The 25,229-nt window shown below is 32.7% G+C and overlaps 8 protein-coding genes and 1 long non-coding RNA gene across 13 annotated transcripts; 4 read left to right on the top strand and 5 right to left on the bottom strand.

Annotated features, from left to right (window-relative positions):
* Positions 1-1,167: 1,167 nt before the first annotated feature.
* On the bottom strand, positions 1,168-2,967 carry LOC116346452 (ubiquitin-conjugating enzyme E2 N). Its single transcript, XM_031776518.1, has 3 exons — positions 2,646-2,967; positions 1,895-2,512; positions 1,168-1,797 (listed from the first exon to the last, which is right to left on the bottom strand). Exons 2-3 carry the CDS (start codon positions 2,282-2,284, stop codon positions 1,738-1,740), a joined length of 450 nt encoding a protein of 149 aa, XP_031632378.1. The 5' UTR covers positions 2,285-2,512; positions 2,646-2,967; the 3' UTR covers positions 1,168-1,737.
* Positions 2,968-3,828: 861 nt separating this feature from the next.
* On the top strand, positions 3,829-6,571 carry LOC116344903 (ribonucleoside-diphosphate reductase subunit M2 B). The gene is made up of 3 exons (XM_031773765.1): positions 3,829-4,281; positions 4,910-5,152; positions 5,235-6,571. The coding sequence occupies exons 1-3, from the start codon at positions 4,204-4,206 to the stop codon at positions 6,126-6,128; spliced, it is 1,215 nt and encodes a 404-aa protein (XP_031629625.1). The 5' UTR covers positions 3,829-4,203; the 3' UTR covers positions 6,129-6,571.
* Positions 6,569-10,213, bottom strand: LOC116344889 (peroxisomal targeting signal 1 receptor). 3 transcript variants are annotated; one of them, XM_031773744.1, is made up of 7 exons: positions 9,808-10,213; positions 9,045-9,494; positions 8,845-8,964; positions 8,646-8,776; positions 8,334-8,461; positions 8,137-8,267; positions 6,569-8,046 (listed from the first exon to the last, which is right to left on the bottom strand). In XM_031773744.1, exons 2-7 carry the CDS (start codon positions 9,471-9,473, stop codon positions 7,081-7,083), a joined length of 1,905 nt encoding a protein of 634 aa, XP_031629604.1. In that variant the 5' UTR covers positions 9,474-9,494; positions 9,808-10,213; the 3' UTR covers positions 6,569-7,080. The 3 variants fall into 3 exon arrangements, with proteins under 3 accessions (XP_031629604.1, XP_031629613.1, XP_031629596.1); XM_031773753.1 differs by lacking the exon at positions 9,808-10,213 and adding an exon at positions 9,630-9,759; XM_031773736.1 differs by having other exon boundaries at positions 6,570-8,046; positions 9,804-10,213.
* Positions 10,214-10,320: 107 nt separating this feature from the next.
* On the top strand, positions 10,321-11,417 carry LOC116344932 (probable RNA-binding protein EIF1AD). The gene is made up of 3 exons (XM_031773794.1): positions 10,321-10,357; positions 10,420-10,505; positions 10,602-11,417. Exon 3 carries the CDS (start codon positions 10,640-10,642, stop codon positions 11,252-11,254), a length of 615 nt encoding a protein of 204 aa, XP_031629654.1. The 5' UTR covers positions 10,321-10,357; positions 10,420-10,505; positions 10,602-10,639; the 3' UTR covers positions 11,255-11,417.
* Positions 11,418-11,427: 10 nt separating this feature from the next.
* Positions 11,428-14,137, bottom strand: LOC116344912. Its single transcript, XM_031773777.1, has 3 exons — positions 13,476-14,137; positions 13,234-13,408; positions 11,428-12,829 (listed from the first exon to the last, which is right to left on the bottom strand). The coding sequence occupies exons 1-3, from the start codon at positions 13,487-13,489 to the stop codon at positions 12,122-12,124; spliced, it is 897 nt and encodes a 298-aa protein (XP_031629637.1). The 5' UTR covers positions 13,490-14,137; the 3' UTR covers positions 11,428-12,121.
* Positions 14,138-14,362: 225 nt separating this feature from the next.
* Positions 14,363-15,712, bottom strand: LOC116344951. Its single transcript, XR_004201472.1, has 3 exons — positions 15,599-15,712; positions 15,494-15,538; positions 14,363-15,338 (listed from the first exon to the last, which is right to left on the bottom strand). It is a non-coding gene; the product is annotated as an uncharacterized LOC116344951 (long non-coding RNA).
* A 2,341-nt stretch (positions 15,713-18,053) lies between these two features.
* Positions 18,054-20,060, top strand: LOC116344922 (beta carbonic anhydrase 1). The gene is made up of 4 exons (XM_031773787.1): positions 18,054-18,999; positions 19,093-19,177; positions 19,257-19,658; positions 19,724-20,060. The coding sequence occupies exons 1-4, from the start codon at positions 18,907-18,909 to the stop codon at positions 19,912-19,914; spliced, it is 771 nt and encodes a 256-aa protein (XP_031629647.1). The 5' UTR covers positions 18,054-18,906; the 3' UTR covers positions 19,915-20,060.
* Positions 20,061-20,067: 7 nt separating this feature from the next.
* Positions 20,068-22,962, bottom strand: LOC116344943 (nuclear envelope phosphatase-regulatory subunit 1 homolog). The gene is made up of 5 exons (XM_031773804.1): positions 22,763-22,962; positions 22,539-22,639; positions 22,276-22,347; positions 22,070-22,204; positions 20,068-21,682 (listed from the first exon to the last, which is right to left on the bottom strand). Exons 2-5 carry the CDS (start codon positions 22,564-22,566, stop codon positions 21,540-21,542), a joined length of 378 nt encoding a protein of 125 aa, XP_031629664.1. The 5' UTR covers positions 22,567-22,639; positions 22,763-22,962; the 3' UTR covers positions 20,068-21,539.
* Positions 22,963-23,356: 394 nt separating this feature from the next.
* Positions 23,357-24,834, top strand: LOC116344734 (uncharacterized protein D2005.3). Of its 3 annotated transcripts, XM_031773440.1 has the most exons (4): positions 23,361-23,636; positions 23,697-23,808; positions 23,892-24,137; positions 24,391-24,496. In XM_031773440.1, the coding sequence occupies exons 1-3, from the start codon at positions 23,583-23,585 to the stop codon at positions 24,113-24,115; spliced, it is 390 nt and encodes a 129-aa protein (XP_031629300.1). In that variant the 5' UTR covers positions 23,361-23,582; the 3' UTR covers positions 24,116-24,137; positions 24,391-24,496. The 3 variants fall into 3 exon arrangements, with proteins under 3 accessions (XP_031629312.1, XP_031629300.1, XP_031629290.1); XM_031773452.1 differs by lacking the exon at positions 23,892-24,137 and having other exon boundaries at positions 23,357-23,636; positions 24,391-24,834; XM_031773430.1 differs by lacking the exon at positions 24,391-24,496 and having other exon boundaries at positions 23,892-24,295.
* Positions 24,835-25,229: the final 395 nt, after the last annotated feature.

The following is a 25,229-nucleotide window of genomic DNA, read 5'->3' as shown; positions in this document are numbered from 1 at the left end:
TGAAACCTCAAAAAATGGTATTTTACGCCATTTTGTATGAAAAATACATAGGTGGTCTCAAACTTTTGCACGGCACTGTAGCTGAAACGTGTTAAATAACATTGGAACAAGTTCACAGAAGGAAATGTCATTGAATGACAGTCAATTCAATCGATTAGCCACGCTATCGATCAACAGTATTAGCGAAATAATTCAATTAAAATATATGTCAGAATTGAGTGAAGAAAATGAAGTTTCCCAAGATCAGTCTTATCTCTCTAGAGATATTTTCATATGGGGTTGAACAAAAGTTCAGAAGTCGCAATACTCTTACGCAGCTGATGAAACGTGAGCCATCGGGAAGTGCAACGGCCTCAGTCCAAGAGAAAACGATGCCGTCACCGTCACAACCGGTCTCAATACAAGAAAATGTGGTGCCATCACAGATGCCAGTGTGATGCCGTCGCAAAACTCCAACGCACCAGATGAAACTCAAGAAACATCATTGAGTTTGCCCATTTTTAGAGTTGCGAGCAGTTCACTCATCAATGTTGCTAATACTTTTAACGTTCTTATGAACCATTTTAAATAATGATTCTCACTCACCTTTTTTCTGTTAATCAATTTGAATATATGTATAAAATGCATAACTTCATAACATGATAAGACCAAATAGATAATCAAAAATGCTTATTTAATGTCATTTATATGGCAAGTTTCATATCTAATAAGTTATTTACAATTTATTTTTATGAAATTTTTTGCATTACATGGGAATGAACATGTTTGCCACAATGGTACTCATTTGAAATTGTTGATATCTTTACCACTAATGGGACCATCTATTCCAAATGATGTCAAAATACATACCCCAATATTATAATTTATTTGGCATTAAAAAAAACACTAATTTATTTGGAAAAATGAAATAAATCATTTCTGCTTATAAATTCTTTAACAAAAAAAATATTCGCGTTGTGATTTAGAAGCCACCTAAGACTTAATTGCAACGATAGCAAATATTATATGTGTGATGTAGTATTTAGGATAGACTCAACTTGTAGAATGGTATTGCCTTCATAGAGGCAAGATGATGCAGTACAGATGAAGAATAGAAGATGGAGGGAGCATAAAAATGAATGTGTCGTTAAATGTAAACAAATCAAATGTAAATGGTGTAATTGATAACTAATATAAAATGATTTATTTTTGCCATTTTTTATAATTTTGTTGTTGTTGTTGTTGTAGCTTTTTATTTTTCATTGTTTTATAGTAAATATTTTTATTCTTTAAATTAATCGGATTGATGCTTAATTTGCTTGTGTGTTTCTTGGTTTTTTGAGTGATTTGCTCTTAATTTATTTCCCTCAAAAATTTATTAGAACGTTTTCTTTATCATAGTACAGTATAAATCCAATTAAATCAAATTATTCCATGTATCTCATTCATGTTTCATAATTTAAATCTTGTTTTGTGTGTAGTGTTCTTCTTTTCTTGTGGTTGATTTTTATTTACTTTGTTTTTATTTTTGCATGTTCTTAATTGCCCTTGTTTCAAACAAATCGTTTAAGTTTCTGTTTCCACAATGATAACACACACTGAAAATTGTTTATATTCTATTCACTCTATCATCTCATCTTTCAAACTTTTACTCATTTAAATGTTGTTGTTTTTATTTTCTTGTTACCATAAACGTTAGTGGATCGCATGCCCGCGATTCAATCTCCTCCTCTCGAAACTCATGTACAAAATCATCATTTACATTGCATATCGATGAGTCCATTCCTTTGCATTACGGATAGCCTCACTTTCATTCACCTGTGCCAAAAAATAATGCAACAAAACAAAACAAAAATGATGAAAACCGAACAGTAAATTTTGTGATAAATAACAGTTGCAGTTTGATTTCGTTTACCTTCCAAAGTTCTGCCACATCGTTGGCAAGTGGATCGTCTGGATTTGGTGCTGATAGCAAAGCTTGAATAGACAATAGGACGGTGCGAATTTGCAGTGCTGGACTCCATTTATCTTTCAATATATCTAAACATATCCGACCTAAGCGATCAATGTTTGGATGATAGATTTTCGTAATGAATCGTACTTTTGGCGCTGACATTGGATAATCTTCGGGTAAAAATAATTCCAATTTGAATAGGCCACCTTCGAATGGTGAATCTGATGGTCCGGTGACGATGACATGAAAATAACGTGCATTGTTTTCATCGGGAACGGCACTGATGCCGGGCACTGGTTCCTGCAGCAAACGCATTGTTTCTTTTACAATTCGACGTGACAGTGCAGCCATATTTATTTTATTACTGTCAAATAAAAACACCACAAAACTATAGAATTTAAAACGATTCGAATTATTTAACACTCGAGCCGATCAAAAGGTATTATTCAATGTGTGGCTTTTCAAAGCACTTTATCTTGTTCAAAAAAAAATTCTGTATTTTCTTTCAATTTCGTTAATAGAATATTGAATGACGACGATAATGCGCTGCTTAGTCACTGTATGAGATGAATTCGCCCTCTTTTTACCAACCAAATTGTAAGTAAAATAAAAAAAAAATTCAATTTTTTGAGAGAAAATTTTCAATAGTGTTTGATTCACTTAAAATTTCTTTTTGCTGCCTTTGTCTGCGGCTAATTGCGATTGTTCTTACTGTGTGAAATGAATTTTCTCTGCGGTTTGTTCGCCAATTCGTGTTAGATTTTTTTCTGTTTTCTATTGTTGTATAAACGACATCTATTTCGTACGTATTTTATTTTATTTTAATGTCGCTTCTTCTTTTTCGTTTTCTTCTCCTTGTGTGCTGCTTTTTTTTTGCTTTGGTCCAATATATTTTATCGGTTATGTGTGTGTGTGTGTGGAGGTCTCTTTTTAGCGAGAGAGAAAGAAATAATAATGTTCTAAATTTGTATAGATTTTCACAGCAAATTCGCTGCGTGTATCGTTTGAAGAATGAACTAATGTGAGTGGGGCAATTCGACTCTGAGATGGTTTCGATATCTGTACGTTTGTATGTATTGCAGAAAAGTCATGCACAATGACATTTTTATTGTTAAATACATCACAACATGTACGGGTGCTGGCTACCATTCGTAACAGCAATGTCTTTGTGTGCGGCATGAGTTAAATGTGTTTGTGAGTTTGACGTTGATCAACACCATTCAATAACAACAACACTGTCTGAATCGCTTCGCTCTCGTTTTGTTCAAATCGAAAATAGAAGAAAAATGCGCAAAGTATTGATTGTACTTTTGTGGCTTCATATTCGAAATTCTATTTAAGTGCACTTAGCCCTCACAAATGATATTTGAAATAATCTACTTTGACGCGGCTGATAATTAGGATTTTCATCACACAAAAAAATACAATGAATTTTAAATTCGCTCATTTTTAGCTACAAAAAAAAAAAAAATAGAGAAAAAAGTACACATACATATTGCTTACTTTCAAGTGCAAGAAGCTCATATAAGCATTGAAAATGTTTATGTAAGAACTTAAGATAGAAATTCATCTGTGGCAAAACCAAAAATGACACATTTAAATGCATCTTTCAACAATAAAAGTCATTTTCTCATCGATTTTTCGAATGTTTTACATAGTACTCTGTTTTGGTTTCGATTTGAACGCAATCATTTGTTAGGTTCAGTTGAGTACGTCTCAAATGGTATTGGACGTTTGATGCGATGAGGGGAAAGCAGAAACTATTTTGTGTCGGTTGACGGTTGTTTTTCGCCGCACATCTTAAGTACGACATGCACAAACATGAATCGACATGAAAACGTTACGCGCTCTTTTTCCAGTATTCAGATACGAAATGTGTGAAAAATCATATGAATTTAGGGTTACTCTGCCGCCAGAAACATTCAATGTGTGACAATCGAATGCATAAAGTCAACTAACATTTTCATCGGGCGGCTATTATTTGGCAACAGTTTGAGAGCATCGGACACGAATTTAAATCAATTCATAAAATAGCATCAATTTTTTTTGTTCATTGACTAAGGACATTTCTAGAATTTCAAACAACATTTTTTTGTCTAAGTTTTGGAAATTGTTTGCATTGCACAAATAATTTATTTTAAATACAATTTTTGTTTGTTCGACGCAACGGTGTTGAAGTTGTTGTGAATTTTTAAAGCGAATTTTTCTGCATTAGTTTCAAAGTCAATTTCTTTGTGTGAAGGAAAAAAAAAGCGAAATCACCATCAACCATGATTCGCTCAGATGAACGATTTGTTTTAGGAAGCAAAGAAAATTTGACAGAAAATATGGAAGCATTTAGCTTAAAGGTAAATATGTATTCGATTATTCGCATTTCAATAACATTTTTTGCTATTCCGGAATTGTTCATTTTGTACATTCATCATGCGTATGTGTGACGAAATTGAACGAGTCACTTGTTTTTTTTGCGCGGGAAATTTTCGCGCCATTTTTTTTTTCTTTCGCATTTGTTCTCCGCGTCCTGTTGTTTATCTATTTTTGAACGAAAATGATGATTGCGCAATGTTATCTTTCGATTGTTTCCATGCGCAAGTTTCTGATTTCACATTGTTTGCATAATAAAGTTGTCATATTTTTTGTTGCGTCAAACGTTCTTTTTTTTTCACCCAATCAAATAATGAATAGCGAAAATAATGCGATTGATATGTTTATTGGATTTGTTTTAAACAATCTGTAATTTGACTGCAACAATCATGGAATAGGAAAATTAAGTGAAACAAATAAAAGGGGAAGTAAAGAATGTTAGTAAGAATCTATAGTCCGCTTTATACCACACATTTATAAGAAAACCAAAATCTGACTAATCTTCGACGAAATAAGCTGTCTTTTGTTATTTTAACATGCAACATACTAACAAAAACTATTGAAACAAAATGCGATCTTTTATCTATATATTCTCAATTTCATCGTCTTTAGAGTCCACGCAAAGCGATTTCTGGTCCAACCGTTGATGGTGCATCACCAAATAAAATGCGTAAATTTAATATGGAGGAAGAGAGCAAAGACAACGAAATTGCCAAGAAAAATGAATTTTCCGCTCACAAATCCGAACCGACAATGAAATTCGATCCACAACTTGAACCATTACTTCGTGAAAATCCAAAACGTTTCGTCGTTTTCCCGATTCAATACAAAGACATTTGGGACATGTACAAAAAGGTAAGACTACTTTGGCTCTCAAAATGATTAAATTATGGTGGTTTAAATAAATGTCATTTTACATCGATCGTTGTATCGTTAGGCTGAAGCATCATTTTGGACGGTCGAAGAAGTTGATTTGACAAAGGATATGGAACATTGGAACGTTAAATTGAACGAAAACGAACGTAATTTCATAAAACATGTGTTGGCATTCTTTGCCGCATCCGATGGCATTGTCAATGAAAATTTGGTCGAACGTTTCAGTCAAGAGGTACAAGTGACTGAAGCCCGTTTCTTTTATGGTTTTCAAATGGCAATCGAAAATGTTCACTCTGAAATGTACAGTTTGTTGATTCAACAATACAGCCGCGATGACGACGAGCGTAACTTTTTATTCAATGCCATTGAAACGTTGCCATGTGTTAAGCAGAAGGCCGATTGGGCACTCCAATGGATTGGTAGCAAAACGGCCACATTTGGTGAACGTGTCGTTGCATTTGCCGCTGTTGAAGGTATTTTCTTTAGCGGTAGCTTTGCATCGATCTTCTGGTTGAAGAAACGTGGCCTTATGCCCGGTTTGACATTCTCCAACGAATTGATTTCACGTGACGAAGGTATGCATTGTGATTTTGCATGTTTGATGTTTAAGCACGTCGTTCAGAAACCATCACCGGAACGTGTTCGTGAAATTATTGTTGAAGCGGTGAAAATCGAACAGGAATTCTTGTCGGTTGCATTGCCCGTTTCAATGTTGGGTATGAACTGTGCCGATATGTGCACATACATTGAATTTGTTGCCGATCGTTTGCTGGGCGAACTCAATTGTGATCCAGTTTACAAGGTAAAAAATCCATTCAAATTCATGGATTTCATTTCGCTGCAAGGCAAGACGAACTTCTTCGAAAAACGTGTCGGCGAATATGCCAAAAGCCACAAGACAACCGAAAAGAAGTCGGAAGATGCCGGCTCATTCTCATTGGACGCCGATTTTTAAATCGAATGCAAAACAAACATTTTTTTTTTCACATTTCATATAACTATTTTGAAAAATATATTTTTTTTTTTCGTCTTTTAAGTCTAAGCCAAAACAATCATTTCTTTATAGCTTTAAATTAGTTTGTAGATTTTTTTTTTCTGCATGAGATTGTTTCTTTGACAGTCTCTGCGACTGAATAGAATAACAGCAACCGACTTCATATAGATTTATAGGTTCATCTTTCGCATATATTGACACTTTTTTTGTCTATTTCTCACACTTTCAATATATTCTTAATTTTGTCCACAACATTGACTTTGATAAATTAAAATAAAATCATACAATGTAACCAATTCATCAAAACTTTGACCAAATGACATAATGAAACCAACTGATGCAATGACTTATTAAACAGAAAATAAAACTGTTTACATTAATATATTTAAAAGTAAAACAATAATCCTAAAGCTTTTTTTTTTTTTTTTAATAAAACACGCAAACTACACAAACAATCTATGTTCGTTTTATTTGATCCCCCAAAAAGAGTAAAAATCTATTTATATTATAATCTAACTTGCAAAAAAAAAAAAAAACATTTGTTCGATGTCTCCAGCGCATGTAAGTGCTAGTTCTCCGATGAAAATTGACGAAAAAGGTAAGACTTTTGATTGGCAGATTTTTTGTTTCTTGTAAAAATTTGGCATCGTATTAAATATTATATGAAAATGTCAATTTGTTTTAATTCTTATTCGCAAGCTACCTGATTTTTTAATTCTATAAAAATGTGAAAAATCATTTCGGTTTGTGTTTTCATTGACTTTCAATTTTCCATCGGATGTTTTTCTTTTCACTTAATCACATTTTTATAACAACATATAGATCTCTATTTATAAGCCACTTAAAGCAAATTGTAAATAACAACTCCACACCAATAAATTGCCCCTGTGAACATAAAAAGAAAATTACATGTTTAATCAACGGATTGAAATTCTCGATTGAGTACATCTAAATCGCGACTATCAATTGCCTCTTGAAGGTCCATTCGTCCCATAAGCGAGATGGCCATTCGAAGTGTACTCCAAATTGTGTCTGACATTTGATTGCTAGAGTCTTTAACACTTTGCAGGCCTGAACGTGCCATTGATGTAGCTTGATGATTAAGTGCTAGCAAAAAATGTTCGATGGCTTCTTTGTATGATTTTAAATTTATACAAATAATTCCAACATTATATCGGGCACGTATATAGCCCGGTTCAATAGCCAACGCATGTTGATATGCATCAACGGCGTTAATCGATTGATTTCCATTTGCAAGACTTGCACCTAGACGATTCCATATTTTGGCACTGTTTGGTTTCACTTGTAGTGCCGCCTTAAAACAATCAGCTGCCTTTTCATAATCGGATGATAAATTGAATAGAACGCCGAGTGCTTCTTGAATTTCTGCATCGATTTCGTCCGGTGATTGTTGGACCGCTTGAATAAATATATCTTGAACGTCAACCAATTCGGGTCCATTTATCAATGAATGTGCCATTTTTTGTGGATTCATTGGTTTCGGGCCATCGCTAAAATGGGCGGGTACCAGATTTTTATACTTTTCATTTGTTCGCAACCAATCGATAAGCATGCGTAGCGCTTGATTTTGAAGACTTTCATTTGTATATGAAATGGCCAATGCCATCATCACATTTCGATTTGATGGATTCAATTCAAGGGACTTTTTCAACGCTGCTATGGCATTTGGATCCTTTTCATTTTCAGCTTGTGATGTTCCTAATAGTTCCCAGATTTCCGCATTATTTAAATCTTCACGCACGGCCGATTCAAAACACAATACAGCACTTGGAATATCGCCTTGTTCAAGGAATATTTTGCCCTTTTCGAAAACATTCTCCACACCTAACATTGGATTTTCTTCATCGAACGTGTATTCCTGTTGATGTACATAGGGAAGAAGAAGACAAAAAAATTCAAATTTCAAACGAATGCGAACGATTATACAATGGATTACATCAAACCATACTTTGTACGGGTCATAATATTCACTAAATTCGGAAAGCCATGGTGATTGATCATCCAGATTGTCAGATATTTTTTTCCATTCGTCTTGCAAACGATTCCAAAAATGCTTATTGAATTCTTCATTATCCACATCTGATTTAAAAAAAACCAATTTAGTTCAAACACATTACTTTCGATTAAAATTCAAAATCAATTGACCTTGTTTTGCTTTATGCTCTGCAAAATCACGAACCCAATCAGAATCTTGATTTGATGTAGACGCTGTTGCACCGGCTTCACCAGCGTGTGTTGTAAATTCATCTGTCCATGTTTCAAACGTCTGTTGACTATAGACAACGATAAACAATTGTTAATACATCCATTACCATGTTTACGGTAGAAATTAGTGCCACATATGTGCATCGTTTCATTCATTATCGACGCAACGAATGGAAGAAAATAAGAGAGGAAAAATAGTTAAAAGCCAGGAAGATATTGCCAAATAACATATTCCGATAAAATTCTATTTACCTTAATGTTTGTTGTCTATTTTCGATATTAACATCACCATCGCTGACACGATTCATAAATCGCATAAACTCGTTGTATCTGTAATGTTCTGATGGCCCAGCAACACCAGCATAATTCATACTCAACGGTTCCTATGAATGAAATAAGTCAATCATGTAAAAATGCGAAATTTGTGTAGTTTTCAATCATTTAAACATACAAATTGATTTGTTTTGGGGGTTGCATCGAAAAATTCACCGGTAGTTAACGGCATTGTGTGTGTTTCAGAAATTGCTGGTGCTACGGATTGATTTATAGAATGGGGATGATTTTGCCAGAACTACACCATAACCATGAAAAAAATATAAGAAAATGAATTGATTTTTATGAGCAAAATATAAAATATGAATTCATATACACCTTTTCTTCATCATTTGGTTTGATTGGTGCACTTTTCGAATCTAATTGTACAGATGCATTCACATCATTGGCGCCAAATTCATTTGACCATGTCAAACCATTATGAACTTCGGCCGAAACTGTTGGCGCTTGTACAATACCTTGTGGATAGTTTTGTGCATCGATTTCTCGCATTTCTTGTAGTAAAGCGTCCATTCGAAATGATTGTGGTGCTGGTGCACTCATTTGACCAAGAAATTCATTGACCAATTGATTTTGACTCATTTCGCCGAAACTTTGCTGTGGCCGACTTGATGCTTCGGCAAATGGCATCGGTCGACCAGATATACCATCGTCTTTGTGCGCTGCATCGTGTGCAATTTGATTTCCCAATCGCATCAATGGATTTGCACCACCACATTCCGGATCGATTAACTCTCGCAACGACATTTTTTAACTAATGATTTGATGCTAAAAAACGATAAACATTAATCATTCATTACAATATATTTTCGTTTAATTTAGTAAATTTTACAAAAAAAAATGTATTCAATTAAGTTTACATATGGCAAAAATAAAAGATTCAAAACAAAAACATGACAATACACTCCAAATGTGATGTTTATAATCTATTATTCCGAAAGTAATCTTATCACAATACTCCAGCGATTGAACTAGTTTCCGAAATAAATAGTACACCGAAAAAACTTTCAAAATATTGAGACAGATGTATTGCCTTATGCTTTATTCAATGGAAAACACCGAATTGTTCAACGTTACCTACGTGTATTCCGGATTGTATGTCTGGATGTTCAAGGCAATGCGAAAAAAATGTACAATGATGATTTCTTTTTTTTTTTTTTTTGTGTCGTCACCGCACAAATGATCACTGTCAATGTTGTTTTTGTATAAAAAATATTTTGCATGCAGTCAAAATGTTCGAATTATAGTAATTAGACACTGAAAAAAATGCAAATCTGGTTGACATTGCCGTTGTCAATTCCGACTTAGATAAAAATAAGTTATTGCTTTTCGATGACTTTCAAAATACACAATATAGTGTAAGTTCTCTTTCTCTCGTTTTTTATGTAATGTTGTTTATCCACTTATTTTGTTTTGTTATTGTTGTTGTTGTTTTCGTTCTCGCTCAATACTTCGACACAATCGTTCATTCCGAACTACACACCGACCGCATTATGTTCTGGTTGTTCGTGTTTTTGTTCAATTTTGCGAGAATGTTGGCATCAAACGCATTCATTTACAAGGAAACATAAATACCTCTATATGAACGAGTCGCACACACATAGTCATTATAAATGAATGACGTTTGACGGGTAACTACATACACTTCACATGTGTTATTCAAATAACTTTGTTAAATCCAGCATGCTCAAAGTAATTTCAGACCAACAATTTTTCGTGCATCATCAACAAATTTACGATTCAAAGTTATTACAAGTTAAAACATTCCATATGCAAAGCGTAAGTGATTAAAATCTGTCCCGTTTGCACATCCAAAATAAAAAAAGAATAAAATATCAAAGTTAATTTCTTTTTTTTTTGTTCAAACGTTGATAGTCGTGTTTTGACTGAACGAGTAGAAGAAGTTGTTAGAGATGTCCAAAGTAACAAAGCGCAAACATGTGATGAAAGAAATACAAGCAGATGATTTCGATCCGCCGGGACCGAATCAGCAAATTGTGAGAATCTTGGGCAGTCGTGGAAATAATTTGCATGAAGTCGAATCGGCCGAACCAATTGCGGGAAATGGCAATGAAAGTACCGATGCAACCGCCACCACCGCCACCAATGATGGTATGCCTGACACAAGCCGTGAACAATTTTTGGTGTCAATGCCGACAAAATATCGGAAAAATGTTTGGGTGAAACGTGGTGATTTTGTGATTGTCGAACCAATCGATGAAGGTGACAAAGTGAAAGCGGAAATTGTACGCATTTTAACACCACAACACATAAAAGAGTTCACCAAAGACGGTATTTGGCCCGAGAAATTCACAACGAAAAATAACAATGAAACGAAAAACTATTATGCAGACGATGATAGTTCAGACAATGATGATGAATTGTTTAAAAATACAAATCGCGCTCATCAATATATCGATTCAGAAGAGGAAGACGAATCAGATGACGATGAAGAATCAGAAGATGGTGATGAGTCAGATGGTAATGAATCTGATGGAGAGGAGAGCAGCAGCGACAAAGGAAATTAATAAATGCATTCATCAATGGAACCATTTTCATGACGTAATTCGTCAACTTAAATCGGCTTCAACGACTTACATCAACGTCAGGCATTCGCTCGAATTATATTAGATATGTTATTGCGATGTGAAAAGAAATAAAACATACAAGTATTTTATAAATTAATAAAAATGTTTTCTTTTTTATTTTACTTCATTTATTTTCGTTTTGAACATTTCTCATTATAGTTTTTCGTTCTAATAAAATATACAAATATGTATTTAACCCCAATAACAGCAAATTCTACGTACACGCAATATATTTCATATAGGTTGCCGATTTACGCTGAAAAGGCACTCGGTACGAAACACATTCACTCGTTTTCATTTTCTTTTCTTTTTTTTTTGCTTTAATCTTTTACTTTGTGTCGCATCTTTTCGAATTCGAAGCCAACAACAATGAACGACCAATTTTTGGCCAATGATCATAGCATATTTCGTGCATTGGAGTCATCATAATTTAATTTTGTTTTCCTTCAATGATAACCGATATCATTTATGTACAAAAAAACGCACTTAGTTCATTTTTTTTTATCGAAACTCAAAAAAATTATAAACAAAATTATCAACATGATTTTTCATCAATTTTCAGTCATCTTATCAATCAATGCAAGATGCAAAACTGAAGCTCATATTGGAACTTTAACAATTTTATTCTTTTTTCATTTTGACTCATTTTGACTCATTCTTGCGCATTCCGTTTTTCTTCTACATACATCGAATTAGTCAAGCTCGAATAGAAATCGAGCACAATGTTTGTTTTTTTTTTTTATATTTAGTGGAGTTATATGAGTAAAAATGTTTGTTAACAGTAGATTAATTTACACAATACAATGACTATCCATTTACAAATGCTTCGGTGTCCTTTAGATGGAATTTATCCGGATGTTCGGCTATATAAATGACATAAATTAATGGAATTGCAAAGCATAATGCCAATATAAAGACTAGCAAGCATATCCATGAAATATCACAATCAGAGCCAGAGCATGTGAAATCATTGCGTGGTGCTCCTCGAATTGCGTGCGGTCCACTATGACGTGTGATGCTACTCGGATCATCCGTATAAAGTTCGTTGGGTTCGGCTAATGGTGTGATCAAAGGATCGGTAAAATTAAATTCATCATCGTTTGGATCGATATCGTCGGTTGTGCTTCCATTTAATCGTTTACTGCCATCCGTTGCCAATATCGTTCGATAGCTATTCCCTGACGTGGACGCTGTTGAATATTTATGACGTGCATTTGATGCCAAACTAACCGATGCCACCAATAATTTCTCGTCCAAAATGTTATTTGGTAATTGATGTGATGTATTTGCTGCTATGTCGTGTATAATATTATCGTTAGAACTAAAATTTAAATTGGCATTGCTGTCGCCTCCATGATGCGGACTACTTTGACCACTTTTGTGAACAATTGGAAGCTCATCAAAATTCGTTGTTTGCAATAAAATTGTATGCGCGTTCACTGGCACTTTTATCGTTTTCCGTGCATGAATCTCAATCTCTTTTTCGATCTTATTCAAACGCTTCAAATCGGATATCTGTATGTGCATCCATGTAATAACCACAACAAAAAAAAGAGAGAGAATTGTAAGAAAGAAAATGTAAATTATTGAACTTTAACGTGCGTGTTTCAGAGAGAAAAGTACACAATGTGAATTAATTAAATGAAACACACAAAAAAAATATATTTCATTTTCGCTACGTGTGCACACAACAGTGTTACAACGGGGCCTTGAACACACATTTCATTAAACCTAAATATTTTCTTTTTTTGTGTGCTCCGTTATTGTTGTAATAAATAAGCCCGAGATGTTTATTTTTTTATCTGTTATGTGGCCAACACCTGACCATAAATATATAGATAAACCAAATTCACACTGTGTGTATTCATTCCCAAATTCTTTTACTTAAAATAGAAAAAAAAACTCAATTTTTTACGTACCGTACAATTGTACCGTAATGCAATTGCTTGGAGTGTGTCACCGGGTTGAATTTGAGCCTCGAGTACATTCTCTCGACGTAATTTACGCTGTTGATTCTGCAATTGAATATTTCGTTGATCATAATCGTCCGCATCGTTCTGTTCCAATAACTCTCGATATTCTGCATTTCGCACTCTGTGCCAATATATACATTATTCAGATGAAATGATTTTCTCTTTATTTGAGAGTGTACAAAACTTACCTTTGTCGCTTCATTCCGAATTAATGAAAAAATCATCTAAATAATCCTTAATGGCTAAGATAGGCTTCTTCTCGTTTCGTTGTATACTATATTTCGTTCACTTTCTATGTGCTGTTTCACAAATTACACATTGATCTTTCAAGCAAATTCAATTGGCAACTATTCATTTTTTAGGCAATTTCATTTAATTCGTTTTTCAACATTATTTTATTATTTTATTATTATTGCCTTTCACTAAAACAAAGAGAGCGAGAGAGAAAGAGAAAAACAGTGCACAAAGTTTCGTACAATGAGTAATGTGAATTAAAAGAAAAAGTAAATATGATATATCTATTGAACGAAATGTGAAACGTCAACAGTGAAAACAATGTTCGAATGACTGAGAGTAAATTAGTGTGAGCACACACAAGTGGAAACGACGTTGTTATTGTTGTTGTTGTTTTTCCTTGATTAAACCGAATGAAAGAAAGAGAAATGAAAAATAAAACAGATTTACTCAAACATACAAATTACTTATTAGATGATGAACGCACTGATCTTGTTTCATGTACACATATGTCTTACGTGTGCTTTGCTAACGAGAACAACGACTATGACGTTTACGTTGCCAATTTGCGTTCAGATAAACACAATATAAGACGAATCATTATTCAGAGTTCTGTCTCCAGTGACTATGATGTTATTTAGTGTGTATGTTGAGTGACAGAAAGCAATCTGTTGATACAGTTGTCAAAATCTATGCAATTCACACAAAAAAAAAACACAAACAAACATTCAAAGTCAACATCGAATTGGGTATGTTTTTGTGTAACAGGTGAATTAAACGCATCCATTGGCCAACTCCAGTTCAAGTTTCATTGTTTTTTTTTTTAATTTTTCTAGTCGGGATTTTTTTTTCTCCACATTTTCAACCAAAGTTTTGTTTTTTCAATCACGATTTTCTCCATAAAATATTTCTTATCGGCGATGATGACGAAACTATGATTATACCGTTAAATTATAAAAACAAAACAATGTTTGGAGTATTTACGTTTATACAGTTACAGACTGTAACTTACAGTCATTGAGAAATCGACGAAGTAACAATTTTTTGCATACCTTAGAAGAAGAATTTATTAAATACAAACCGTCAATATTAAATATTGGCGGAGATTGACTTTCTTTGAAATTGGCATTTTTTGATTTTTCGAAGAACATCTTTTCCTGCCAATATTTAGAGCGAGTTGTGTTCACTTTAAAAAGATACTTTTAGGTTTAAGTAAGTTAAAATTACTATTAAGATCTAACCGAACTTGGTCGATGACCAAACTTTTCTTAAATTATTATTGCTTATATATCCGGTGAAAATTGAAAATAAAATACAACTGAATTATGACTATATTTGTGTATGTCCATAAAATGCTTCAATTAACAATATTTTTCTTTTTCTTTGCGGATAACGAAGGATATCAATTTTTCATATAACGAGTGAGCCGGGGAATTTTTATTTTGGTACTCGTGATGTTTTCTCAATTTGTTTACACATGAAATGGAAATAAAAAAAAATAAAAATGCATAAAAACGCTGGCTCACTTTTTGGCATTGTTCTTTCTCATGATCATAGTTTTAGATATTCCAACCAGGATAATTGTCGTCAAAAAATTGTGCATCAGTTCCAGCGTGAGCAACATATACGATATCGTTGGAGCCGGCAGCTTCCTTTGCTCTCATTATTAGTGACTGCTTATATAATTTACATTGATTGGCAAATTTGCACATGGCCGTATTACTTGAAGCGTGAAGCATGTTACTTTCTTTAGCACTAGGATCTGTTATTGCAATGTAACAGGGCCATCTGGCACTATCTACATAGCTAACACCTGCCTAGAGTTGATCAGAAGAAAAGAATGGAAAAAATGAAAAAAATGGAAATTAATCAATGAGTAATGGAACAGAATGGAAAATGAATCGAAGGAATGGATCAGGAATTGTAGAGTAATGGAATAGTAATTTTCAAGTAAGTATGCCTTGCACAGTACCTTTTAACGTATATTCCATATTACAAGAACATTGTAAAATGAAGACTGAAAAATATAAATTAATAATAATAATGAACATAATAAAAAAGAACAATTATTAATTACATCCCAAAATAACGAGTATTAAGAATTTCATTTTGAATTTTAATAGTAATACTCTCTGCCAAATCTGTTCTTATACTTGAGATTTATTATTGATCTTGAATTTTGAGACTGAAATATATAAGCATTTTTGGATGCGATAAAAATGAGATTGACACATCTTCAAAAAACAAACACATATTTATTAACTGGAAATTCCATGTTCGTTGATAACTAACAATGACAAAATGTTCTATTTAGAATTGAGTTTGGCGCAGTGTATGTTATTTTAGTTTAAGAGCCTCTTACTTGCACCGATATTTTGGCGTATGTATTACAATTTATTACATTACAATTTATTCAAATCGTTTAATTTACTTTATTATTTCAAATCCAAAATTAACTAAACACAAGCTGCCAATATTAAAAAGATGATTTCACTTATGAACATTTGCACTTTTAATATATTGTGCGTATTTTTAGCGAATATCGAGCGATATGTATTTCTTCGAATTGGTTTTTGTCAATCGATAGCGCTTTTCTCAGAATTGTTATTTTCAATCTTTGCTAATCAAATCTCTCTCAATGAATTGCAATCATGTTTAATTTTACCTTCAATTTTTATCTTCACCAATCTTTTTTTCAAATCTTTATTCATGCTTTCATAAGCAAATCTTTTCTAGTCACAAAGTCCCTAGCATCTCACCATACATTATTTGAAATTTCATGAACGAACAAAAACTATCATATTAACCGTTATTAATTATATAATTTATTATCTGCTATATTTGAAAAAATAAAAATTGTGAAAAAATAGTTTGAACTGGATGAAACAGTCGGTCGTTCGTTCGTAAGTTGAAATAATACCTTTTTGTGGTCGGTCGTTGGTTCATTGAAATTATTAATAGTTGGTCGGTCTTTCGTAGAAATTGAAATGTTGGCCGCAAGATAAAAACACAGATTTTGCTCCAGATTTCCGTGAAATTTAATTATTAAAACGTTTGAATTTATTGAATAAAAAAATATATTAGAATAATCTTTATCAAAACAGTTTTTTTTTTGTAATGGCAAAAGATCAATATTTATAAACTTATAAACAGAAACTCTTTTGGCTTGTATGCAACCATAAGAATTCTAATGATATGTATAAGAAATGTTCTTTTTGTGCTGGCACTTTTTACCCGATACAATTGTTGATTTAGTTTTGGCCAGACATATGTTTTTAATTTTTTTTGTGAGTTTATTCATGCATTTTTTATAAATAATATTCTTTCGCCATCATAAAAACCATTCTCGGAACGTTCCGCTTGCTCCGCTTCGTTCACACAAAACGAAACCAATTCCGAGATACCGCTCCGAAATCGGTTTGTATGAGAAATATCAAACCGGTTCACTTCACTGCATAGAATACATCTTAATTTAGAATAAATTTTGTTGAGTTGAATTAACTACCAAAAAAGCAATTGTTTTCAATTCATCAATTAATCAGTAGCAGTTTTTACCAGAAATCGATTACATTTATCACATTTACGCCATTTAACTTTCAAAAGAAATTGTGCCATTCCGTGCGTAAACAGTGTGCGCAAAAAAATGTTTGTTGTTTACAACTTAGTTCTTTTTCATATCAATTTCGCCGATTTTTTTTGTTCCTGTTCCAATCCATTATTGCAAAAATGTCGTTGCTTTGGTTTAGTCATCACTCCTTTAAGACTGTTAATTCAATGCAAGATTATTTTACTATTTAGTTACGATTAGTTACTATCAACTTCACGCTGGCTTCGCTCGTGGCTGTATAGCAAACATAATATTTATCATACGTATTAGATGTGTGTCTTTGTTTCTTTATCCGGGTCAAAACCTTTCCAACAGCACCCCAATCATCAATTTTTGATAAATCTTTTTATTTTCAAACGATTTACTCCCATCCATGACTAACAATTCACAATTTCAAAAATTCAAATATATCATTATGATATTATCATATGGTGCCACAAGTTGTCGCTGGTATTGCCATATGACTGTCACATTTATCATATTGTCAACGTTTATCAGTTGTCAATTCAAATACACTTTCGGCCCGTATGTTTCCAATGATGAAATTTCAACTTTTTACATATTAAATGACATCAAACTATCAACAAACAAATCAATTGCTATTGAGACAAAACATTCAAACTGAATAAAATTGCGTTGCAGTTGAGCATGTCAAAGTGCGACTAATTTTGCTCCGATTAGCTTATTTTTTTAAAATGGGCAACCAATTTTCTATTTCAATTTCAACAACATATGGTGTATCACTGCATTCCTTTGTCACACATTTCAACGGCCAAAGCATAGAGCACAAATAATTCAACCGAATTCTCTATTATAGTTCACAAATATTGTGTAGATTAGGGCACGCGATTAATGGCAAGGCAAGTGAGAGTAAAAGACAGAGACAAAATATAAAGAGATATTCTGAAAACATATTCTTTTTACGTGTATTCAGAATCGTACAGACTGTTTAATACACGATGTGTATGTATGGTATACATTTGAATGTCGCTTGTCGATGCCAAACTGTTTATCTGTGACCGCGTGTACCGCATATTATTGAGAATTAAAATAATTTTTATTTGCACATAATTTTCGACATTCGATCGCGACAGCAAAAATGTCGTCAGCCTAAATTTATAGATTTTGTCTGTGAACATTGTAATACAATCAATTCAAGTGTATGTCGTCATCGTCATGTTTTCTTATATCAAAGTTCATTTGTTTACACGAGACAACGACTTCAAGTGAAATGAATATGTCACAATATCTATATTTCATGAAAAATTCATTGAAAGCGACAACTATGGTCGTATTGTTGAAATAAAATTTGTTCAAAATTATTTACATCGTACCCACATGAATTCGAATATGCGAAATTGTAATATTTTAATCAGCTGATTTGATTTCATTGATGTAAGTATTGCAAAACAGTGTCGTTTACGGTCGAAACAAGAAGAAGAAAGAAGGTTGATAACAACATATGCGGATTGAAACGCATTTAAGCGTAAATTATACTCACTCAACAACGACTCATAATTCTCACGCCCGTTTAATTGATTATCAAAGTCAAGTAAATTATATAAAACGTACACAACAACACAACGAATATACATGATTCCAGTGATTAAATCGCTACTGTGAAAGCATACAAAAAGTCATAGCATAATTATTTTCATAAATCGATTCGTGTATTGCATTCAATTTACCACCAAACTTTTACCGTGACACATTTTTTTACACCTGCTGCATACTTTTACTTGTGAATTGTTGTTTTCACAACGAAAAAACGACAAAAAATGGACCGAATCATTCGGGGAATTATGCGATACAGACACACGACCCGAGAACAAATGGTCCAGGAATTCATCAAAGTGAAAAATGATCCACATGTAAGTTGTTGTTGTTTTTTAAGTGTGCTGGAAATCAGTTCAATGTCAACGATGTTTTTTTTTTATATGAAAACCTATTTCGTTTGTTTACAGCCAAAAGCAGTGTTTTTCACGTGCATGGACAGTAGAATGATTCCGACCAGATTTACTGAGACACATGTCGGCGATATGTTTGTTGGTAAGAATCAAAGAAATCTTTTTAATTCAAGTCCATCAACTTTCTTTTTCAAATTGGTCATCTTTTCTATTTTTTCTAGTGAGAAATGCTGGGAATTTAGTTCCGCACGCGCAACATTTTCAAGATGAATATTTTAGCTGTGAACCGGCCGCACTAGAATTGGGTTGCGTTGTAAATAATATTCGGCATATAATTATTTGTGGTCATAGTGATTGTAAAGCGATGAATTTGTTGTATTCATTACGTGATAAAGAGAAAGCATCGGCCGATCAACGAAGGATATCACCATTGAAGGCTTGGCTATGTGCACATGCCACTGATTCGAGTTTAGATCGATTTTTAAAGTGGCAAGAAGCTGGCATGAAAGATCCACTGATTTTTTCGTCGGAAACGCCGCTGCGGAAATTCATCGCTTACATTGATACAGAGAATAAATTCGGCATTGAAGATAAATTATCACAGATCAATACCTTGGAACAATGTGAGTTATTGAATGATGGTGAATCAAAGAGGTTTAACTAATTAAAATTTGTTCGAAAATTTCAGTGTCAAATGTTGCATCGTATGGATTTTTGAAGCGACGGCTCGAAACCCATGATTTACACATTCATGCACTTTGGTTTGATATTTACACCGGTGACATTTATTATTTCAGCCGCGGTCAAAAACGTTTTGTTGAAGTAAATGAGGAAAATTCACAACAAATCATCGAAGAAGTGAATCGATTTTATTCATGAGCCATTTTTTCTATAAAACATTACTACTGCCTTACTAGATGTATACTATTGTTTATGAACAAATTTGTTAACATTCGATTAGACTTAAATTCCATGTGTGTATATTTATATTTGAGCGAATAACAAAGTGGGCCAAAGGTCGGTAACTTCTTGTTTTTTTTTTCATTTTTATTAGGAAAATCCAATGAAATAATTTATAAACTTCTAATGTGCTGACAATAATTGCAATGTTAAATTAAACTAAAAAAAATTTTTACTCGGAAAATCTCTTAATCAATGCACAAACGAAAACAAACATTATTTTGTGTATGTGTGTTGATAAAATTTATGGATTTCAGTTTACATATTTAATCGAATTTATAATTCACCTCATGCTCACAATGAGTATAAATATTGCAAAAAATTTGCATTGCTTTAATTTGCGCGCGTTGTGTGTGTATGTGTGTTTCTGTACTAAAATGGAAGTATTTGTTTTAGATTTGAAAGTCTCTTTAGAATATACCATTACTTCAACAATTCATCAAAATAACGTACCAACAAAGTACTGTACAATAAATTACCACTTACGTGTCTCATTCTCCCTTTTGTCATTCGTTTCACTTTTATTCGTTTGAATTCGAGAATCGTGTCGAAAATAAAACGAATTGTTATTTGATTTGGAAAAATGTCAATTTCAATTCTTATATTAAAAAATACACAAATTTCATTCAAAACAAATGGATCGCGCAGTTTGCGATGAAATGTATCGTTTGTGTTCGTTTGGCTTGTGCGCGCGCGATAATAAATGGTTTGTAAAATGAATGATATCGTAGCTCTAAACTGGAAGTGATTTATTTCAGTTGGTTTTTCTCTCAATATATTTATACAAATGTAAGAATGCGTTAAAATGTTCGACATTCGTCTATTCCTTTTTTTACATTCAAAAACTATATAAAACTTAAATGAATGAAACAGTTTTTTGTTCTATTAAAAAAAAAAAATATTATGAATGCGATACAAGCTAAGAATAACCGTTTCGCCTGAAATCCAGAAAATAGAAATATTCAAATTTTTGGCTAATAATTATTATTTTACATTTTTCGATTTGTAATGTAACTTCGACATATTTGTTTTCTTTTTCTCACACATTTTTTTTTTCTTTTTTTTTAAATCATATTTATGTATAAAACAATCAAGGCAAGTGTGTTGTAGTCGACGAACAAGTTTTGATGCAGAGAAAAACAAAAAGATTGAAAATTATATTATTTAAATTAATTGATTTTTAATTGTTCATTTTCTTTATAGAAACGAATCTCTTTTGATTGGCTAATTTATTTCTTTTTTGTTTTCTGTGTGTGTGTGTGTTTTTTACAAATAAAATCCGTATATCAAACGGTTCGTCGTCAATTTGAAAACATATATGTTTACATATTTTCTCAGCCATATTTTATGGAAAGCTATGGTTTTTTTTAAATGTACATAGAAATGGCGGAAAAAATTTACATTGTTATGTTGATATGAACATAGCGAAGAAAAGGAAGGATATTTATAGCTGATAGAGTGGTTGTGGTAGAACTTGGAGAGAGGAACTTGGTACGAACAAATGAAAACGAAGTATAATATGATAAAAAATTGGACACAATTGACTATGTTGTTGGCCTTGGCTTTAGAATCAATTTTCCCGTATCGTCGCACGACATATTGAAATCGTTTAGCACTTGTCGTGTTCTCGATGTCAATATCTGTGGCGCAATTACTAATTTATGGATGCCCATAACAAAAAGCGATACTGTAAAAAATAAAATACCATAATAAAATTATTAATCGATTCGAGTTATGTATAGAAAAAAATATAGCGCACTCATTGATGATATAAAACATAGAACATGAGCAAATCAGTGTCAATTAAAGTTCTAAAACTAGCTACAAAGAGATGCATTCCGTTGCCAAATTTTCCGATGAAAATGGAAGTGACAACCCTTAAATATGTCACCTTCAGAACATCTATAATTGATATGCTTCAGATGCCAGATAAAAATGAACTTTCAAAAATGGTCGTAGCATTTTCTCTTGCACCAATACAAAATGACTTGAACTTGATTTTTGCCACCAGCGTCTATGAATAGTACTCAATTTGAACGTATAGTTACAGATCTGCAAAGCATAAGATACTTACACAAAATTAATGCTGCTATCACAAATATATAATGATTTAGTAATGATTCTGTTAATGGAACAACGGCTGTTTTTGGATCGGTTAACCAATACCATGCACCTATCGATGTCATTGTTGACATTATTGCCAGCATAACTATGTTAAATAAATGTAGGAATGATTTAGCAATGGGAAAATAGGTTACAAAAGGATCATCAACAACATACCTCGCCATCGAACTGTTGACGGATGAACACAGGATATTACTTCTGTTAGACGTCTTTCGAATGCTTTCAAATCTAAAATGACAAACAAAAAAACAAATCGATAAAAAACGGATGTCATTTTGTTAAAGTTTTCGGTTTTTGTCATTAAAAGTTTCAGTCATAAAATTAGGAGCGAAATACATTCCAATTATAATGTTTCAAACATAAATTGAAGTGTATCGATGTAAAAATTGTCATTGAACACTCCGTGTATTTGTACTCACCTTCACAAGCTGACGGCTCCATCGACATTTTATGATATTTTGTGTGTTGTTTGGTTTGTAATTTATTGTTTTATTTCTATGCACAGTAAAATTTCTAAAATCTAATAGCAAAATAATTTCGATAAACACAAAATATCACTCATAGATTATCGAAAATACTTCAAAATGTGTGTTTATCCACACATACAAATACACTCTCTCTCGTAAGTGTTGAGGTAACTCACTTTCAATGACTTTAAATCCTACGAATCGATTGACTATTTTGATTTTTTTTTTGTTCAATTATCTATTTATGCTGGATGATGTTTTATGTTACGAATTTTAACACCTCTTAACACAGCCGAAATGAACGAATGAATGAGAATAAAAAACCAATCGAACTATGGGCAAAAATATACATTAGTTCATACACAAATGATATAGAGAATTGACGGTTCTAATAGAGTGTTGTGAATCTTTTTAGACAAATGTCAATGTCATTCATCAAACGAACATAGTGCCGATTGATCTTTTTTTTTGTTGTTGTTGCTTTGTATGTTGAATTGTCAACTGAAAAATACCGGACCCATTCAAATGCAATTATCTTAAAATTGAGATATTTTTTGTATTCTCTTTTATATTTTGTCTTTCTGGTTTTTTCCTCACCATTTAAAATGATAAAATGGAAGAAAATCGGGAAAAATATGCGGAATTTTGGTATCAGGTAACACTATAACTGTCTATAACTGATATATATGTGTAATTAGTGTTGTTGTCGCAAAAAGCCTCATAACCTCTACGGGGAAAAAGTGTCAATGGTATACTGCAAAATAATAAACCTGTTTAAGAACTGTCATTAGGTTTTTGATGCAAATCTATTTTAAGCCTTATTTGTTCTTAACCAAAAATTAATCTCTGAATCATTAACACATACATATTCACTACTGTATTTGGTTTGATCGAAGAAGTGTTTTATTTTTCTAGTAGCAATTTTAAATACACCACAATTTTAAAGACTTTTTAGAATTTAAAGAAAAATATAATCAATCAATATAAATCAAAGACATGGATGGACTAGAATGGACAAGAGAAAAATATGCTGCAACCGGAGCAAGACAAGTAAGTTCATTAAATTTGATTTTTTACGCCTCATTTTGATCGTATGCGTTATTTTGACAGGCTGGAAAAAGTGCTGAAGAACAAAAGGCAGCGCAAGAACAGGCTCGTCAACAGGACGAAGCAATAAATGGATTTTTATCACAGTGTATGGATCAAAATGCTCGCGCCCGATGTAAGTCTGAAATGGGAATTTGAAATTCCAGATAGTTCTTTTTTAAATATCTTTTGTTATTGTTTTTGTTTTGTAATCCGTAGTAAACACATTGAAAATCAGTAGACCAGATAAAGCGAAAATGGTCGAACAGATTATTGTACGCTCGGTTCGATCGGGTCAAGTACAAGGCAGAATTGATGAACCGACACTAATCGGGATGCTCGAACAGGTCAATTCACAAATGCCTAAGACCACGTCCAGCGTTAAATTTGATCGGCGACGTGCTGCCATCGATTCAGACGATGAAGATGACTATGGATGCTAAGAGTTGCTCTAACAAATCCAATGTTTGTCACATCTCACTCTTCGAATTGCCTCTGTGCATTTTATAACATTATTTACTCATTTTCTTAATCAGTTTTCTGTTAACGATCGAGTTACTTATTTTTTTTTCATAAACCTTTTATTGATACAAAAAAGTAATAAATAATTTCATGTAATTTCGGTTGAGCGTGCATTTTTCATTTAAATTACTTTTGAAATAAAATGTCATTCACATCTTACAAAATTTCTTTTGTTTTTGTTTTGTAATCCGTATAGTAAACGCATTGAAACTCCATAAACCGGAAAGAGCACTAATGGTCGAAGAAATGATTGTACGCGTGAAAAAGGCGGGCCAGATACCCGGCATAATTGATGAACCGACACTAATTAGGATACTCGAAGATGTAAATTCACAATGTCCTCTTAAAACTTTCAGCGTTAAATTTGATCGTCGACGTGCTGCCATCGATTCAGATGATGAAGATGACTACGGATTGTAAGAGTCGCAATAAAAAATCCAATGTTTATATGATCTCACTCTGCAAATTGCCTCTGTACATTTTATCACACTATTTACTCATTTTCTTAACCAGTTTTCTGTTAACGATCGAATTTCAAAAATGTAATAAACGATTACCTCGAGACGTTCATATAATTTCAGTTGAGCGTGCATTTTTCATATAAATTACTTTTGAAATAAAACAAATAATTACTTATCTACATTTTACATTTTATTTCATTCACATCTTACAAAATGTATAAATATTTGTTGTTTTTCGGTAGTGAAACACACGACAAACGAAATTCAAAATCAAAATCACAAATACGACATATTGGAATGAAATTTCGTGTTTTTTTTTCAGCTAAAATACCAAAGAGCAAAGAAAAATGTTTTGTAATAAATAAATAAATTAAATGGGATGAAAAAGTGTTCTCAATACAAAATGTAGTTGGCACTTTAGATTGACAATTCTTCCTTTCGAATTGTTCATGAAATTCGGAACTTGATTTATTTTGCTAATTGAAAACACATCTTTTTTATCCTTCGGTTTATCAATTTACGGTAATTTTGAAATAAAATCTGGAAGCTAATACATTCCGATTGGACGGAATGG

The sequence above is a fragment of the Contarinia nasturtii genome, unplaced genomic scaffold, assembly GCF_009176525.2.
Source record: "Contarinia nasturtii isolate CC-2019 unplaced genomic scaffold, AAFC_CNas_1.1 Cnas_scaffold_129, whole genome shotgun sequence".
Taxonomy (NCBI): domain Eukaryota; kingdom Metazoa; phylum Arthropoda; class Insecta; order Diptera; family Cecidomyiidae; genus Contarinia; species Contarinia nasturtii.
Note: the sequence above shows the minus strand (reverse complement) of the source record. Positions and strands in the feature narration are given on the sequence as shown.

Excerpts from the sequence above, each read along its gene's own strand:
- LOC116346452 (XM_031776518.1), bottom strand. The coding sequence starts at position 2,284 with ATGGCTGCACTGTCACGTCGAATTGTAAAAGAAACAATGCGTTTGCTG. Across the intron at positions 1,798-1,894 it reads ATGTGGCAGAACTTTGGAAG|GTGAATGAAAGTGAGGCTAT; the intron begins GTAAACGAAATC and ends TTTTTGGCACAG.
- LOC116344903 (XM_031773765.1), top strand. The coding sequence starts at position 4,204 with ATGATTCGCTCAGATGAACGATTTGTTTTAGGAAGCAAAGAAAATTTG. Across the intron at positions 4,282-4,909 it reads TGGAAGCATTTAGCTTAAAG|AGTCCACGCAAAGCGATTTC; the intron begins GTAAATATGTAT and ends CATCGTCTTTAG. Across the intron at positions 5,153-5,234 it reads TTTGGGACATGTACAAAAAG|GCTGAAGCATCATTTTGGAC; the intron begins GTAAGACTACTT and ends TTGTATCGTTAG.
- LOC116344889 (XM_031773744.1), bottom strand. The coding sequence starts at position 9,473 with ATGTCGTTGCGAGAGTTAATCGATCCGGAATGTGGTGGTGCAAATCCA. Across the intron at positions 8,965-9,044 it reads AACCAAATGATGAAGAAAAG|TTCTGGCAAAATCATCCCCA; the intron begins GTGTATATGAAT and ends GTTATGGTGTAG. Across the intron at positions 8,777-8,844 it reads CCCCCAAAACAAATCAATTT|GAACCGTTGAGTATGAATTA; the intron begins GTATGTTTAAAT and ends TTTCATTCATAG.
- LOC116344932 (XM_031773794.1), top strand. The coding sequence starts at position 10,640 with ATGTCCAAAGTAACAAAGCGCAAACATGTGATGAAAGAAATACAAGCA.
- LOC116344912 (XM_031773777.1), bottom strand. Across the intron at positions 12,830-13,233 it reads CATTACGGTACAATTGTACG|ATATCCGATTTGAAGCGTTT; the intron begins GTACGTAAAAAA and ends ATGCACATACAG.
- LOC116344922 (XM_031773787.1), top strand. The coding sequence starts at position 18,907 with ATGGACCGAATCATTCGGGGAATTATGCGATACAGACACACGACCCGA. Across the intron at positions 19,000-19,092 it reads AAGTGAAAAATGATCCACAT|CCAAAAGCAGTGTTTTTCAC; the intron begins GTAAGTTGTTGT and ends GTTTGTTTACAG. Across the intron at positions 19,659-19,723 it reads GATCAATACCTTGGAACAAT|TGTCAAATGTTGCATCGTAT; the intron begins GTGAGTTATTGA and ends CGAAAATTTCAG.
- LOC116344943 (XM_031773804.1), bottom strand. The coding sequence starts at position 22,566 with ATGTCGATGGAGCCGTCAGCTTGTGAAG. Across the intron at positions 22,348-22,538 it reads GGAGCCGTCAGCTTGTGAAG|ATTTGAAAGCATTCGAAAGA; the intron begins GTGAGTACAAAT and ends TTGTCATTTTAG. Across the intron at positions 21,683-22,069 it reads GATAGCAGCATTAATTTTGT|TATCGCTTTTTGTTATGGGC; the intron begins GTAAGTATCTTA and ends TATTTTTTACAG.
- LOC116344734 (XM_031773452.1), top strand. The coding sequence starts at position 23,583 with ATGGATGGACTAGAATGGACAAGAGAAAAATATGCTGCAACCGGAGCA. Across the intron at positions 23,637-23,696 it reads CTGCAACCGGAGCAAGACAA|GCTGGAAAAAGTGCTGAAGA; the intron begins GTAAGTTCATTA and ends TTATTTTGACAG. Across the intron at positions 23,809-24,390 it reads TCAAAATGCTCGCGCCCGAT|TAAACGCATTGAAACTCCAT; the intron begins GTAAGTCTGAAA and ends TAATCCGTATAG.